The sequence below is a fragment of the Aspergillus costaricaensis genome (assembly GCF_003184835.1).
Source record: "Aspergillus costaricaensis CBS 115574 unplaced genomic scaffold BO79scaffold_10, whole genome shotgun sequence".
NCBI lineage: Eukaryota > Fungi > Ascomycota > Eurotiomycetes > Eurotiales > Aspergillaceae > Aspergillus > Aspergillus costaricensis.
This window is the reverse complement of record NW_020291810.1, coordinates 372,483-387,263: the sequence shown is the minus strand read 5'-3', so window position 1 is coordinate 387,263 and position 14,781 is coordinate 372,483. Positions and strand designations below refer to the sequence as shown.

The 14,781-nt window shown below is 51.9% G+C and overlaps 6 protein-coding genes and 1 non-coding gene across 7 annotated transcripts; 3 read left to right on the top strand and 4 right to left on the bottom strand.

Annotated features, from left to right (window-relative positions):
- Nucleotides 1–284: 284 nt before the first annotated feature.
- Nucleotides 285–1,641, bottom strand: BO79DRAFT_253314 (uncharacterized protein; the record flags this gene model as incomplete). Its single annotated transcript, XM_025685988.1, has 4 exons — nt 285–926; nt 1,072–1,175; nt 1,253–1,494; nt 1,559–1,641. The coding sequence occupies 4 exons, from the start codon at nt 1,639–1,641 to the stop codon at nt 285–287; spliced, it is 1,071 nt and encodes a 356-aa protein (XP_025541366.1).
- A 106-nt stretch (nt 1,642–1,747) lies between these two features.
- BO79DRAFT_t90 lies at nt 1,748–1,878 on the top strand. The gene has a single exon. It is a non-coding gene; the product is annotated as a tRNA-Sec (tRNA).
- Nucleotides 1,879–3,691: 1,813 nt separating this feature from the next.
- On the top strand, nt 3,692–4,823 carry BO79DRAFT_170391 (lipase family protein; the record flags this gene model as incomplete). The annotated part of the gene is made up of 4 exons (XM_025679528.1): nt 3,692–3,779; nt 3,832–3,997; nt 4,055–4,391; nt 4,468–4,823. The coding sequence occupies 4 exons, from the start codon at nt 3,692–3,694 to the stop codon at nt 4,771–4,773; spliced, it is 897 nt and encodes a 298-aa protein (XP_025541365.1). The 3' UTR covers nt 4,774–4,823.
- A 1,413-nt stretch (nt 4,824–6,236) lies between these two features.
- BO79DRAFT_244413 (rhamnogalacturonan acetylesterase RgaE) lies at nt 6,237–7,220 on the bottom strand. Its single transcript, XM_025685367.1, has 2 exons — nt 7,060–7,220; nt 6,237–7,010 (listed from the first exon to the last, which is right to left on the bottom strand). The coding sequence occupies exons 1-2, from the start codon at nt 7,172–7,174 to the stop codon at nt 6,343–6,345; spliced, it is 783 nt and encodes a 260-aa protein (XP_025541364.1). The 5' UTR covers nt 7,175–7,220; the 3' UTR covers nt 6,237–6,342.
- Nucleotides 7,221–7,727: 507 nt separating this feature from the next.
- BO79DRAFT_244412 (FAD-dependent oxidoreductase) lies at nt 7,728–9,133 on the bottom strand (the record flags this gene model as incomplete). The annotated part of the gene is made up of 2 exons (XM_025685366.1): nt 7,728–8,769; nt 8,838–9,133. The coding sequence occupies 2 exons, from the start codon at nt 9,131–9,133 to the stop codon at nt 7,728–7,730; spliced, it is 1,338 nt and encodes a 445-aa protein (XP_025541363.1).
- Nucleotides 9,134–10,507: 1,374 nt separating this feature from the next.
- BO79DRAFT_226874 (uncharacterized protein) lies at nt 10,508–11,047 on the top strand (the record flags this gene model as incomplete). The annotated part of the gene is made up of 2 exons (XM_025683829.1): nt 10,508–10,624; nt 10,700–11,047. 2 exons carry the CDS (start codon nt 10,508–10,510, stop codon nt 11,045–11,047), a joined length of 465 nt encoding a protein of 154 aa, XP_025541362.1.
- Nucleotides 11,048–11,517: 470 nt separating this feature from the next.
- BO79DRAFT_244411 (isochorismatase family protein family) lies at nt 11,518–14,398 on the bottom strand (the record flags this gene model as incomplete). Its single annotated transcript, XM_025685365.1, has 2 exons — nt 11,518–14,038; nt 14,390–14,398. The coding sequence occupies 2 exons, from the start codon at nt 14,396–14,398 to the stop codon at nt 11,528–11,530; spliced, it is 2,520 nt and encodes an 839-aa protein (XP_025541361.1). The 3' UTR covers nt 11,518–11,527.
- Between the last annotated feature and the right edge of the window lie 383 nt (nt 14,399–14,781).

Genomic DNA, 14,781 nt, shown 5'->3' with positions numbered 1-14,781 from the left:
GCATAGAGTTGGTTGACTTTGCCATACCTACGAGCAATATGTGTGAGCCTTCTTCATGCTACGTTTTGAGTTCATACGTACTTGATTGGGCTTCACTAGTCACGGTTGAATAAGCATGATTGAATTCGTAACTTCTAGAAGATATGATTAGGCTTGAGTCGTAGGGCATAGCACAAAGTAATAGTATCTTCTAAGACTACGGTAGTGATTGTATATAGGACCATCGTGTAAACAATTGAACTTGGGTATTGATAGTACATCAACTTCGCTTTTCTAATTCATTTCTAGTGCGCGTTGCTGAGACAGGCAGTTAAGGTGCTCCGCTGTCCGCTTCCATCAGCGCAAAACAGCCATTTGCTAAGTCTCCTTAGGAATCGGTAGTAGATTGTGCTGCGATATTGATTGGTTTGTTCGTATTGTCGTGGAATGCGAGGTGATGGCTCAGCGGTTGGCTCGGCATCAGACGCAGATGACTGCTGCGCAGGATCCCAGTTGTAAACACACGGCTCAGATTCAGTTTCTGAATGTTCTGGTTCCGATGGATAGTCGTCCTCGAAGGGATACTCTGACCCTAGGGGGTATTTGGTAGGGTCTAAGGCTTGGGGTTTGTTCATCGTCTGCTGATTCAAAGTGCCCAGCGGGCTTCTGCGGGTGGCCTGTATGCCCGCAGTTTGCTGTGGAGGGGTAACAGGGGGATTTTTAGAATCGACAGGCAAGGGCGTGCTGACAGGTAGGTTGGCATTAGCAGCCTTGCCGCAGTTGCACTTCTTTCGTTTTCTTGGTCTTTCTGTGCTAGTGTTGCAATTTGCGTTAATAGGCACGTTTGAGTCAGGCGGCAGGGTTCGCTCTTTTGGTTTCGGCGTAGCCTGCTCTCCGGCTGAGGGCACTGTAGTTGGTTTTACGGCCGGCTTTGGTAAGGGCTGGCCCTGTGCTTCTGTAAGAACTTGATCCTATCGTGGGCAAGCCCCAGCGCTCTGCAGGACGTATCTTGGGAAGCGTGTGGACCTTGACAATTGGCGCAAATGAGGTTGGCTGTGTTCCGACACATTACAGGTTTGTGACTGTCCCCACAATAAGGACAACGTCTGGAAGAGTTGCAGTTGCGCCGGGAGTGCCCAAACATCTGACAATTGGGGCACTGAAAAAGACGGTAATGCTCATCAAACTTTTGCGTTCTAAATGGAATACAATTTAGATATAGGGTGCCTTCCTTTAAGAAGGCACTTGCATGTTCCGGTCGGTCAAAACTGACGATCAACGAACTTTTGAGAGGTAGTGGCAGAGTGTTGCCGGTCAACCAATCCACGCAGGAAAGGTAAGCATTCGGCACTCGTGGATTCTGAAGCATACTCTGTCGAGCAGCCATTCCACTGCTCAGGGCCTGGCTGGTGAAGCAATCTGCCGGGACGTCGTGGACCAAAATGGACCAGGATTTCCTGAGAATGCGGGCGTATCGCCCCTGTCTGAGGTGAGATATCCACTCGTTGCTGTACGCTACCAGGGCATCAGTATCCTTGCGGCTTGACGTACGTATTTCAAGGTCGCCTAATGGAAGTACTTGGGTTGAACAGATCCGCACATGTCGCTGCGCTTGTAGGACCGCATGTTGCACTTCGTGTTGCGGTATCGGAGTTGGGACATCTTTTTAAGGGTGAGAGTCCGAAAGTAAACAGGTACAATGCTTTGTGCAGGTTGGGACTGCTATGCCATATATGTATTAAACTGTCAGCCGGCTTTCCAACGAGTAGTCTCGGTGGCGCAATTGGTAAGCTTACCCTTCATCAAATTCATCCACACTATCAGTTACTAATTCAATATAAAGGTTAGCGCGTACGACTGTTAATCGTGAGGTTGAGAGTTCGATCCTCTCCCGGGACGCATCTTTTTTGTTTTCGATTTTGGTTCCCGCTTCTTCTTCACCGCATCACACGTTCGGGGTTATTCCGTCGTATTATGCTTTTAGGTTGCTAATATTGGGGCCGTGGCGTGCAATAGCTTGTCAGAGCCGTTACTGGTGGGCTAGGTGAAACCTTTTTGGCTACAAAGGTCCGAAATTACACCATTCCAACTGTTGTTTGTTGGGTTGGGCACTCCCGAGTCAGCCACAACCGCCCCAGTCCAATCGCTTTATTGTCCGTCAAGGTTGGCAGTTCGTGTTGAAGTGGATGAAACAACCTGATGAGCCTAATTTATGGTGGAAGGTCAGATTCGAAGGAGGATCACTCCTGGTCCCATTCCGTGAGAATAAAACACCCTTGATAGTTAGTGCTCAGTGGCCCACAAAAGATACTTCGGATCCTCATCCAACGCATGGGGAAATTGCAGGAGCCATCCATATCCATTCTGAACCGAACAAACTATCCTGCTCATGACCGAGCCACTATTCTGTAGTCCTAGTAATTAACGTCTCGGTCATGAACCACCTGCCTCGAGTCTTTCTGGAATTCCGGAGCAGAACATGTTCCTGACCTGAGCAGACCACGTGTCCAGAACACCAGCCCCTGCAAAGTCTCATCTCAAGATCACTTTCCCTGAGCTCAATGGCCCCCACTGTTTCCTTATCACAGCATACAGGGCGGGTGCAATGGTCAAGTCTCAAGAGATCCTCGACATCCTTTGAACAGATGGTCCGGCGAAATTGGGAAAGCCTTACGCCCCGACGGTCAAGCGCGTAAATCCGGGCGTTTATGGTTGACGGCAAGGGGTCAGTCATTCAGCAGCCGAACTCTATCTCCATCACCACCGCTGCAACTCTCACCTCATCCCTTCGCTGTCTTCACATGTCAGAAGGAAGCTCATCGGAGACCGTCGTCCATCCGACCAGCCGATAAGGCTGCAGTTCTATGCTAGATAACATGCAACAACGCAGTCGATGTCCTCATGCTATCTAGTTCTTGCAGTCGCAGGATCCACGCCCCTGTACAATTATGCATCAAACTAACCTTGTCACCTGTCTGACTACCGAGCTCCTGCAGGCACGCTAGCCTGGTCATCCGAAATCACACCCACTTCTTCACCCGAACTAAGCTTTTAACCTCCTATTTACGGCCCCTTCTCTGGTTAAACCTAGTTTCATTTGTACCCCTATTTTGATTGGCGGAAGCAGACGGATCAATATATGGCCCCCGCTTGTTAAGCCCAACTCAGCCAGGCGCAGGTGGGGTTGAATACAGAGTAGCGGTAGGGGCTTTCTAGAAACATTGCGGGTCGTGGACTTTTTACGTCCAGTTTTGTCCGGCACACGCGGCCGAGCGCATGGCGGCACTCTGCAAATGTCTGTTCTCTCCCTGCGTGACTGAGAGCCAGAGGGCCATTGGTTCCTTAGCCCCTTGCAGCCTGACATGCCAGCACGGATTCCTCACGACCATGGCACGCCCCGGGCCAGACATGCCTGTTGATTGGCGGTTTATAGAGCACATGGGGGCTAAATCCTGGCTTTTCCTTTCGCAGCGCCAGGAGCGTTAGTCACAATTGCTTTTGTTTGCGACTCTCCTATCACAAGTCGGTGTACCGAGTCTACTTCATTTCGAATACCCTCTCTGAGACGTTGGTGACAACGATGGGCCGTTGAAAGCCGTCGGATCCCCAGTTCATCTGATCTATAAAGGGGGCCACGCCACCGTAGGTAAATCTTTAGAAAGTCGCAGATCTTTCTCAAGAGTATCCAGCGCTGTACTACCTTGCTCTCAAGATGTTCTTCCGCAGGGAATTTGGGGCTGCCGCAGCCCTATCTGTTCTGGCCTATGCTGCTCCCGCACCTGCTCCGATGCAGCGTAGAGGTAACACTCTCCAATACATCTTGTGAACCGTGAACCCACTAACCTTGCTCAGACATCTCCTCTACCGTCTTGGACAACATCGACCTCTTCGCCCAATACAGTGCAGCAGCTTACTGCTCCTCAAACATCGAGTCCACCGGCACGACTCTGAGCTGCGATGTAGGCAACTGCCCTCTCGTCGAGGCAGCCGGTGCCACGACTATAGATGAGTTTGACGAGTAAGCCAAGCCATCTCAACGTCTTCTCCTACTTGTCAGCAGCTCACACCCCCCTAGCAGCAGCAGCTACGGCGACCCGACTGGGTTCATCGCCGTTGACCCGACAAACGAATTAATCGTTCTGGCTCTCCGGGGTAGTTCAGACATCTCGAACTGGATTGCCGACTTGGACTTCGGCCTCACCTCTGTAAGCGACATCTGTGATGGCTGTGAAATGCACAAGGGCTTCTACGAGGCCTGGGAAGTCATCGCCGACACCATCACATCCAAGGTGGAGGCTGCTGTCTCCAGCTATCCGGACTACTCCATCGTGTTCACCGGACACAGCTACGGCGCTGCATTGGCGGCCATTGCGGCCACTGTGCTCCGCAACGCCGGATACACTCTTGACCTGGTAGCCTACCCCCACAACACTCTATCCATCTTCCGTGCCCTTATCCTTCAGAATAATTAACTAACACGATGGGCAGTACAACTTCGGCCAACCCCGTATCGGCAACCTGGCCTTAGCCGACTACATCACCGACCAAAACATGGGCAGCAACTACCGCGTCACGCACACCGACGACATCGTGCCCAAGCTTCCTCCCAAGCTGCTGGGCTACCACCACTTCAGCCCGGAGTACTGGATCACCAGCGGCAACGATGTGACGGTGACTACGTCGGACGTGACCGAAGTTGTGGGGGTGGATTCGACGGACGGGAATGACGGCACCCTGCTTGACAGTACGACTGCTCATAGATGGTATACGATTTACATTAGTGAATGCTCGTAGAGCATTACTGGTGCAGTGCAGTGGTAATGTGGACTGGATATAGTTAAGACGGAATGAATTTGTACATAGTATTTAATAGTAACCGGCGAAGTACATATGCTAGTCTGATCGTGAAGCTGTCCGTGAGGCATTTTCTGACGTGTTTCGACCTCGAAGAATGTAGACTAATGAGGGTGAGAGCAGCAGTAGCACCGAAGAATCCCCGACCCGTCCATCCATCCCACTCCAACTTCTTTCAGTTTGAACTGATTAGATTAACTTTCCTTCTCCCCCACTGATAATCCCAAGAACGTTTTCTACTGACCGGGACAGTCTCTGCACGGCTCATTCCACCATCTTGTGGCGTAATAGAATTACATAAAACTCACCACCACGGGAAAAGCACGTCCATGTCAACCACGAATCAACTCATCTACTTGAATCACACGGGATATATAGATAACTCTCTACGGCAGTATATTAAACAATTTCACTATCAGGAGCTTGGCCAACCTTAGCCCGATTTAAAGCGGAGCAGTTACTAGTTATCAAGTTGATTAGATTATTAGCGTAACGGTCGCCAAGGTCGTAAAAAACATAGGGTAGTCTACCAACACCCCAAGGAAAATAGTTTCCCCACCACCAGCACCTTTTCTGACGTGACTCTACTATATATTCTATGCATCACTAGTTCTCGGGGCATACTATCTCCGCTTACTGTACTTCACATGTGAAAGAGGGGTGTTTGCGACCGGGGAAACTAATTGGGGAATCAATGTCCGGGATATCCGACGGGGATCTGCGCTCTGCTTGCTCTGTTTTGGGTTGGGGCAGGGAGATATGAGAGGGTGGAGGTGAGTTCATTCATGGCTTCACATGTTTCTGACATTATCCCGGGTTGCTCGTTGATAAGGCAATATGCAGAATGCTAATTAGTATGGGTATCAAGCTATGAAGGTATGCGTGATGGGATAGTGATTAATCCTGCCCTAACTAAAAGAGCAGCTGCTCCGAGCTTTGCTCGCTCCACCGAAAGCTACTATTGCTTAGTTGGTTAGTGAGTGGATTTGTCTGATAAGGTAGAGAAGTCCTAGTGGACTAGTACTACTATGCTTGATGAACGGTTTGTGCTGTCTCATTCTGATCATATTCTGTGTCTATCAGCAAACATGTTTTGGACTTGTAAAAGGGACACCTTCGATATAGCACAGTGCTAGGTCCAGATGATCTTTGTCATTGGTGGTGCACATGGGGTTAGAATAGCTTCATCTCTTCTCTCACTATGGTATACTAAAGTAGCCCCCCGGTTAAAGAAGGTGCGGAAAGGTGAAGGATACCATTCAATGCAAACTTGGTTGATGGGTAGTATTGGGTATCCAGTTGTGATTCTTCCCTTCACCTAGGTAGGACAGCTTCTGAGACATATCATTGTGTTGTAGTAGCACTAATGTCAAAACTCAGCCTGAACAGTTCACTATCATGTCCAGCCATGATTCCACAAGGGGAGTTACATTGTGATCTCTAACTCTCGACTCAATCGCCAATATTTCACCCTAACAGCTAACCTCAGCACATGTCGTAATACCACATCTACTCATCCAAACACTCATACTCATCCAACTCCAAATCATCCGTCACCAGCTCATCCGCCAAACTCAACTTCCCACACACAACCCCCCTCAGGAACGCCTTAGCAACGACATTCGCCCCGGCCGCACTGGTATGCGTATGATCGATCGGAAAATACGCATCCACGGTATCCGCCCCCAACGCCTCATATACCTGATCCGTGTAATCAAAATGATTCACGTACGACGTGTCCGCCGTATCTGCGGCGATTTCCGCGTACCCGACGAACCGTGGCGGGTCATTCACGAAAGTGCCCGTTTCCCACGGGTTATTGGGCGTCTGCGAGGAGATGATGACGGTTGCACCGATCTTTTTAAACGTGTTGGAGGCGTTCTCAATGTACGCGGGGAAGGTGAGGATGGTTTCGTTGACGCCATCGTATTCCGAGTAGCATACTTCGGAGCCTGTGCCGGAACAGTCGGTGCGGCCGTTGTCGCTGGTTGAGAGCGAGCCACCGTCGTTGTGGCCGAATTCGATGATCACATAGTCGCCCGCTTCAAGAGTGCTGGCGATGTCGTCGAAGCGGCCTTCGCGCGTGTAAGACCGGGCGCTGCGCCCGGCTACGGCTTGGTTGGAGACGGTGATGCCGCTTGAGTTGCTCAGGTATTGGGCGACGTAATCACCCCAGCCTGATTGATGATTAGTTGAAGAAAGCAGTGATGGGTAGGAGGGAGCTACCGGCTGTGTCGGAGCCACCACCACCGCTGGCCATGGTGGAGTCCCCCGCCAGGTAGATGGTTGTGGCGAGGGAGGCTGGAAGAAAAGTCAAGATGGGGAGGCTGGAGACCTTCATTGTGGTTGGATATCACATAAACTAAGGTGGGCGATTGAGTTCGTCTGAAGATCACAGAGCTTGCAGAGTAGGGTTGATATGAAGCGCCAGCGCTTGACGAGCGCATCCATCCATACGTGGAAAAAAGGGTAACATCGGGCTTTGATGCACCGAGACTTGTCCGAGTCATCCCGTCTGCAGCAGCCATGGAAACGGAGCTGAAGTGGTATGTCCGTGATCTGCAGGGACGAGATCGACATGAATTGAGTGATTGATTTAACTGCAGGATGCGGAGTGAGTGAGGGGAACTGGTCAGCTGGATCCCCGCATTTGACACGCAGCAAAACCCGTCACAAATTGTCCACACATATTGCTGCATCTGCGATTCCATAGGAAAATTTCCTGTTCGGAGAAATTGTCAGGGCGCAAAGTGAATAGGCCGCTGGGCAACTGCTCTCGCAAGAGGGGCTCTATGTAGGTTGACATCATGCGCTGGCAAAGCCATGGGGAAAATTCAGCGAAGAGAGGAGGTTCTCATTAAGGTATAGAATCACGCAACACCAAATCCATGTATTCAACACGCTAGCTCCTGGTCTATCGCTGGCAACGGGTGATCCCACTTTACGGCCCCCAAGAACGGCTCCGTAGCAGGGGCGTACCCCAGCACAGGGCACTGCTTTATCGCACGTGCGCCCAGAAAGTTGATCAGAAATCCTTCAACGACCTCCCACGACAGGATGTACCGCGATGCAAGGAAGTACAGCGTGTTGGCCCACGCATGCAATCGCGTTGTCCTCGCTGACTGTCCCGCATCTGAACGAACTGGCCCGGCGCGTTCTTCTTTATATCCGTCGAATATTTGACCGAGCGTGGCAGCGTCTAACGATCCGCCCGCTGCGCTCTGCAGCGCCTTGTGCAACCCGTTGCACAGCACCACCACGTCCTTGATACCGTTATTGAACCCTAGTCCAGCGTTGGGGGTGTATTTGTGACATGCGTCTCCTGCGAGAACGATCCGTCCCCACCCCCAGTGCTGGAGAATGCCTTCCTCCAGATTGGCCATGCCCGAGGTGAACCGCTCCGTGTACACGTCTTTCACCTTCAGAGTATCAGTGATAGGAAAATCGGCAAACCGTGCCGCCATTGCTTCGATATCTTCCGTCGTGTAGTCTACTCGATCGGAAGTTGGCTGTGGCAAGCGCTCGTAAAGGAAGATCCATCCACGATAGCGCCCGGAGAGGTACATGACCGAATAGTCCTTGCTTTGGGTTTCAGTGGCATGCCCGGCGTCAGTCCGTCGGGGAAAGCTGCACCACAAGCATTTGTACTCGGCTTTGAAGGGTTTTACGGCGTCCCAGCTCCGCGTGGGGTCCGCGGCCAGGGCGAGTTGGCGCATCAGCTGCCGGGTTTTGCTGTGAACGCCGTCGGCTCCAAGGACCATAGATCCTTCGAATGATGTCCCATCAGTGCAGGTGACTCGAACCCCGGTGTCGCTTGACTCGATATCGCTGACCTTTTTACTGAGTAGGTAATTTGCCTTGACCTTGTCCGGAAGCAAATCGTACAGGGTCTGGATCAAGTGTGCGCGGTGGAACGCGACCGGGGCGATCCCATGACTGTTAATGTCAATATCCCGCCGATATCATCGAGCGATCCGTCAGATAGAGTGGAACGCAGTACGTACTTTTTTCGAATGATTTGGAAGGGGTTGGTATTGCGGAACACCTGTCCCTCTCGAGTGTACGCCTGGACCTGGCGAAGTTCCGCACCAATGGCTAGCAGTTGGTCAAGCAGACCTAGCTGGTGCATAATTCGCAGAGATGGGGCTCCAAGAACTAGACTGGCACCTTGATCGTGGAGTACCGAGTCTCGGCGTTCAAGGACGACAAAGTCGATGCCAGCGCGGGCGAGTGCATGCGCCGCAGTAAGGCCGACCGGGCCACCGCCCACGACAATAACCTTAAAAGGGGAGCTGGGCATTTTAGAGACGGAGTAAGGAGACCCATATTAGTCCTGATTCATGGGAGGAGTGGCCAGGAATGTGGGCATCTATGGAATTCATATACGGACTACCAGGATGTCGGACCGGCTGTCGTCAATTCCGGACAACTAGACATGGCTACGTAAGGTCCGTCCGCTTGGTTTGAGAAATAGCAGCCGTTGCTGGAATAGGCATATGGGGAGCAGACAATCCGCAAGTCTAGGAAGACTAACATGGCGACATATGGTGGGCCTAGGAGGTATAGGGATTCACGATTGGCCCGAGAGTCTATCAGATCATCACCGATGGGGCGGGCTTCGGATAGAATCCATCGGGTTGAATCTCCATTGGTGGAGGAGTGGATGTCAGGAGGTTGACCCATTGGCGCAATGACCGGCCGGCAATTCGGGACATGCGTACCTTTAAAATACTACGTACTACTTTCTAGCTGGTGTGGCCCCTCATCGCCATGGTCAACTTGAGCCTTCGCGCCTGTTCTGTATTGAACGCGGGCTTGAGAGGAGAACTCCAGACGGACAGCCATTCTGTAAGCTGATGGCGAGTCAAGATGTCAAATTTGGACACGAGTGAAAAGGAAAAGCGCATGAGAAGGAGCTGGTTCAGGTACCTAGACTAGACTAGTAGCGAAGAAAGTCAGGGTTTAGAACGGGTCCGGGCCGCGAATGCTGGATTCTGTGCTTCTGCAAAGCCCGAAGCCCGCTGACTGATAGGACATAGCACAACTAACATTTGTCTAACTAACCGATTCCAGGCAATTGGGAGTCGGTGGTGGTGATGATGATGATTGGTGCAGTGGGGATGGACGGGAAACGGTCGTCTGTCAATTCAAAACTCGACTTTTGTGCAAAGAACATGAAGTATAAACAGGTCGGGGTACTAGTCGGATGATCCAGCATCCGTGGTCTAACTCAAAGTGGTTAGTTCAAGTAACTATTTGAATGTAAATGTACTGCCGTGTTCCGCTTAGTCATGACTCGAGGCCTGAACTGTCAGGCACTACTAGGATTGCTATGCAATGGAGAGATCTCACCAGAAGCAGAGATATCCTCAACAACAAAGACAGCCATACAAATATCCCTATCAGATCAAAATACTCACTAACTGTAACATGAAGGAGGCTGCCAACAGTCGCTTTCGGGGCACATCAAAACATGCAGCCTACCATTATCACGGAGTATGGCACCTTCCACATCCTATCTCAGAAGAGAGTGTGCTCCTGCTTCATTTCCATAAGGAAAAAATGGACCTAAATAACACTTTTCCCTACTACAGCACGCCGTGAAGCTCTGGTATGTCGAAATGCCTATTCTTCCCTCCCATGCCATCTCTCCCCTCCTCAATCCCCACCCAGAATGTCAATCGACATCAACTACAATGACCCCTTACCAGGAAATAACATCGATAACTTGATTGACCAGACCCTTTACTCCAAAGGCATACAGACCACCCTTCATCACGATACACCCTTGGTATCCTACTCCTCACCATTGTCCTGCCTCATACTGAACTCTACCCTATCACCATAAGCTGACATAGCGACGCAGATGAAGGTGTACGGCATCAAATTCGACTTCACTCACCCAGAGGCCGATCGGGACTACATCGACAGCCCATATCAGTCACTCTTCATAGCTGCAAAAGCAGCGTTGGCACTTGCTAATACGGATGCCTTCACTCGAGTATTCTCCCTATGTGGAATCCATGAGGAACATTGCAAAGGCCCGTTTCCCCCAATCGAAAAGGTCATGTTGGAGAATCGCTCATCGGTCTACCATTTTCATGCCCATGGGAACCTCTCCCAGCGATTAGTTATTGTTCCGGAGATACTCTTGGACGGAGTGTTTGCAGAATCAAATGGCGTTGATACACAGAGACAGCAGAGTCTTGAATGACCGGTAGGACTAGTCATGGCTTATCCTAGATTTATTCTCCCGTTGCTGGACTTTATGAAGGAACTGATGAAAATACCTTTTCCTTCTTGATTGTGATACTTAGAGCAACCACAGCCTGTCAGAAGGTTCTTCCTCTTGCTGTCCCTCTCACATACCGTCAAAGGCTTGTGAGACGGTTACTGGGAGATACCATGAGCCAGCTCGATGGTCTAAAGCAGCACACTTATTACCCCGGCTCTTGAGTTGGTCTCTCCGCAGTTTAAATCGCTAGTGTAAAATTACCCATATTGTATTATTTACATCAACACGATATTCACTAAACTGCGCTATGTAATAGGTATCGAACAAGTGCCCACCGGAATCTGCAGAGGATCCTGTTCCCCTGCCGACATATGATTAATTATACTTGTAGATGGTATCGTGCAAAAGAAAAGCAGCTCATTAGTCATGTCTCATAAGGCCACCATCCGCTGCCCATGCTTAGTCCATCTCCTCCAACGCCGCCTTAACCAGCCCGCGCTTCTCCACCCGCTGATAGTACTGGCCTAGGTTTGGGTAGCGCTTGTCCGAGAGTAGTGTTGTCGACCGCGCAATTTCCCTCAGAACGGGCCACAGCGCGCAGTCATCAATGCTGAACCCAGCGCCGCCCAGGTAGGTCTGCCCGGTCAGGGCCTGTTCCCACCGCGTCAAATCGAACTCGCCAGATCCCTGGCGTTGTGAGTCGCGCCAACCGGCCAGAAGATCGTCGATAGCTGCCAGATGACTTCCCCCGCGTAGGGCATCAAGCTCTGATCGCACGAGCTCTGCGGCGTGCTGCGCAAAGTGGGTCAAGATGGTGACGTCACCAGCTATTTGGGTTCCGTCAGCGGCAACATAAAGTGGCCGCACGTCGTTTTCTGGGGTGCGCGCAGACATTGATTCGGTTTCGTAGCGGATTCCATTCTCGCTCAGGCACAACCGCACCCGCAGATTAGCCACGGCATCCGGCCCAAGGATGAGCTTAGTTGTACCCGCCGTGACAAAATTGACCACGTCGAAACCGCTTCCATACACCTGCTCCCAATCGAACTCTGTCGCGTGGTTCTCTTCTCCGAATGCCCGGATGATGCGCTCCGTCTCGCTTGCATCTCCATGAATTACTGGCTGTGCCTGCTCCTGCGACTTTGACACTGCGCCCTGGCCCCAAATGGTGTCGCCGGCTGGGTTAAGGAACGTGCCAATGTGACGGAAGGTCAGGGAAATGCGCTGCCCCTCGTATGCGCGCTCTTCCATCGACTTCTCCGCTTCCGGCCGCTTGTCCGGTCGGATACCGTGAAGCCACCGCCGGTTTGTTTCATCTCCAAGGATAAACAGGGATTCGTGGGGCATGGGAATACGTTGTGTCTGTCGGCCCGACTCTCCACCTTCTGCGGCACCCTTGGTGCGGAGAACCATGACCCGCTGAGCACCGAGACTAACATTGCAGATTGAGGAGCCTCGGACGATATCGAGAGTCTTGTCGGAATGCTCGGAAATTCGGTCTTGCCCATCCCGGTAGAGCTGAATGAGCGCATGGTTCAACGGGTGCCCGAGAATGCGCTCCACAATCGCGCGCACCTTGTTCACTGTGGCCGTGAAGGGTTGCAGTGGTGGCGACTCATCAGCCGGATGGCGATAGATAGGTATGGATCCGTCCTCTAATGCTTTGCCTTGCACCGCTACTAAACGGGGCACTTGGCCTGACAGATGATACATCTTCTGCCATGACACTTCCTCGCGGATCTTCTCGAAGGCCTCGGATGGTAGGTCGAGATCATAGATGATGCGGGAATCTCCCTCACCGATCACGTCACCCGGTCGGTATGTATCGGTTTTCTTGGACTTGCCGCTGCGTCGCTTGTCGGACCGAGACGCAGATTCTGTCTTTGTATCTGGCCGTTTTGAACGTCGCACCCGAGCACGAACCTTCTTCTCCCCCGACCCTCCGGGCGTCGCTCCACGGGATGAATCCCCATATCGAGCACGCGAGCGAGTCAGAGAAGCTAGCTCTTTCAGGTCTCCGTCCTCGTTATCGGTGAACTCCGCCAGAATGTCATCAATCCTGCGGCGTCGGCCTCCGCTCGAGCCTGATTCTGGGCTCTCCTCCTTCGTCGTGGGGGAGGCGCTAGGTCTCACCTCTAGTTCATCCAGGACATTTTCGATACCAGCGGGAGTCAGTGACTGCAATGGGCGCGGGCTCCCTTTGCGCGCAATCTCGTCTGTCTCCTCCCAGTCCAGCTCTTGAAATAATTCCTGAGTTGTAATACCATTGGCTCCGAAAATATCAGCCATACGGCGCATCGCTTCCTCATGGCGCGTAAAGCTGCGGAACCCAAGACAGTCTTCGATGAGTGTTACAGTGAAACCATGGCGCACGGCATCAAGGGCTGTGGCGTAGACAGAGGTGTTGGACAGCGACCCACAGAGATATAGTTGGGTGATGAATCTCGTGCGGAAGTACAGAATTAGGCCTTGATCCTGCAGGGCGGAGTATTCAAACTTGTCGACTAACATATCCGCCTCGTTGTCAATGGCAGCCAGTATTGGGGCCGGAAATTGTGTGCCAGTCGAATGGGGAATACAGCATCGTGGAGAGTCGGTAGAGAGGAAGGCTTCTTCATCAACGGGTCCGGCACGATCGGCGGCGGAGGGATCAGAGGGATCGAAAGCATCTTCGTCGGGAATCTGTATTCTGGTCTCTCGGTTCATGCGACCGAGCACGATGAGGTCCTGTGCGTCTGTCGGGCTGATCAAGGGCTGTCGTTCTTGGTAATAAGAACGCACCCACACCACCTCGCCATTGCGCCGAAAGGCGGTCGCGAGCTGAGGCAAGAGATCGAGAAAATCGGCGGTGTTGGAGACGTGCAACGCGCCATTCGGTCGTACAAAGTCATTCTGGAAGTCAAGCAGAAGAAGGGCCTTTCCGGTGGCGATGGCGGGTAGGTTGGTGAATTGGGCAAAGAAACTCATTGTCTGCACATGGTCATTCGTAGGCGGACAGGAGCGGGGAATTGATGCGGTGTGGACGGCAGATCGACTGAGGAGACAGTCGGGGGTGCCGAGGTCAGGGGGTGTCAGTCAAAGCACATGAGAATGAGCAAGGGAGGATGATGAAGAAGGAGGGGGATGAAAGGATGAAGAGGTAGCAGCAAGAGAAGAGCTGAGGAAGAAGTTGTGAAGCTGAAGAAGTTGGGGGGATTCGGGGATTGTTTGGCCTGTTTGCCGAGCAGCCTCAGGCAGCGGGGCCGAAACCGCAATCTCGTGACTGCTGCTCGGAACCCTTTTCCGCCGGCCGGCTTATCCCGCACTGTTCCCCGAACTCACCCTATACATTAAGGACACAATAGACGCTACTAAACAACTATCAACCCCTTAGGTAAGATCTACACACCACTATCTCCTTCCGGCTTGCTCTTGTGGCAGTACTATTGACACACGAACCCTTTCTGCCCCCGGTCTCAAGTCTTAGTAGTCCACTCCAGCCGGAACTCATGGCAGGTGGTCTTTCAGCAAATGTCATACGTCAGCATCGTTATCACACTCTTCCGCGCCATTCAGCCCCTAAAAGCCGGCCTCGGCTTATATGACTATATTGGTAGACTAACTAAGCAGCAAGTGTTACGCCATTCAAGATGGCGTTTCGTCCGGTTCTTCCACCCCCATCAGTCCAAGCACATCCTCACGACATCCACCTGGATTTGCGGTTATAAGCTTAT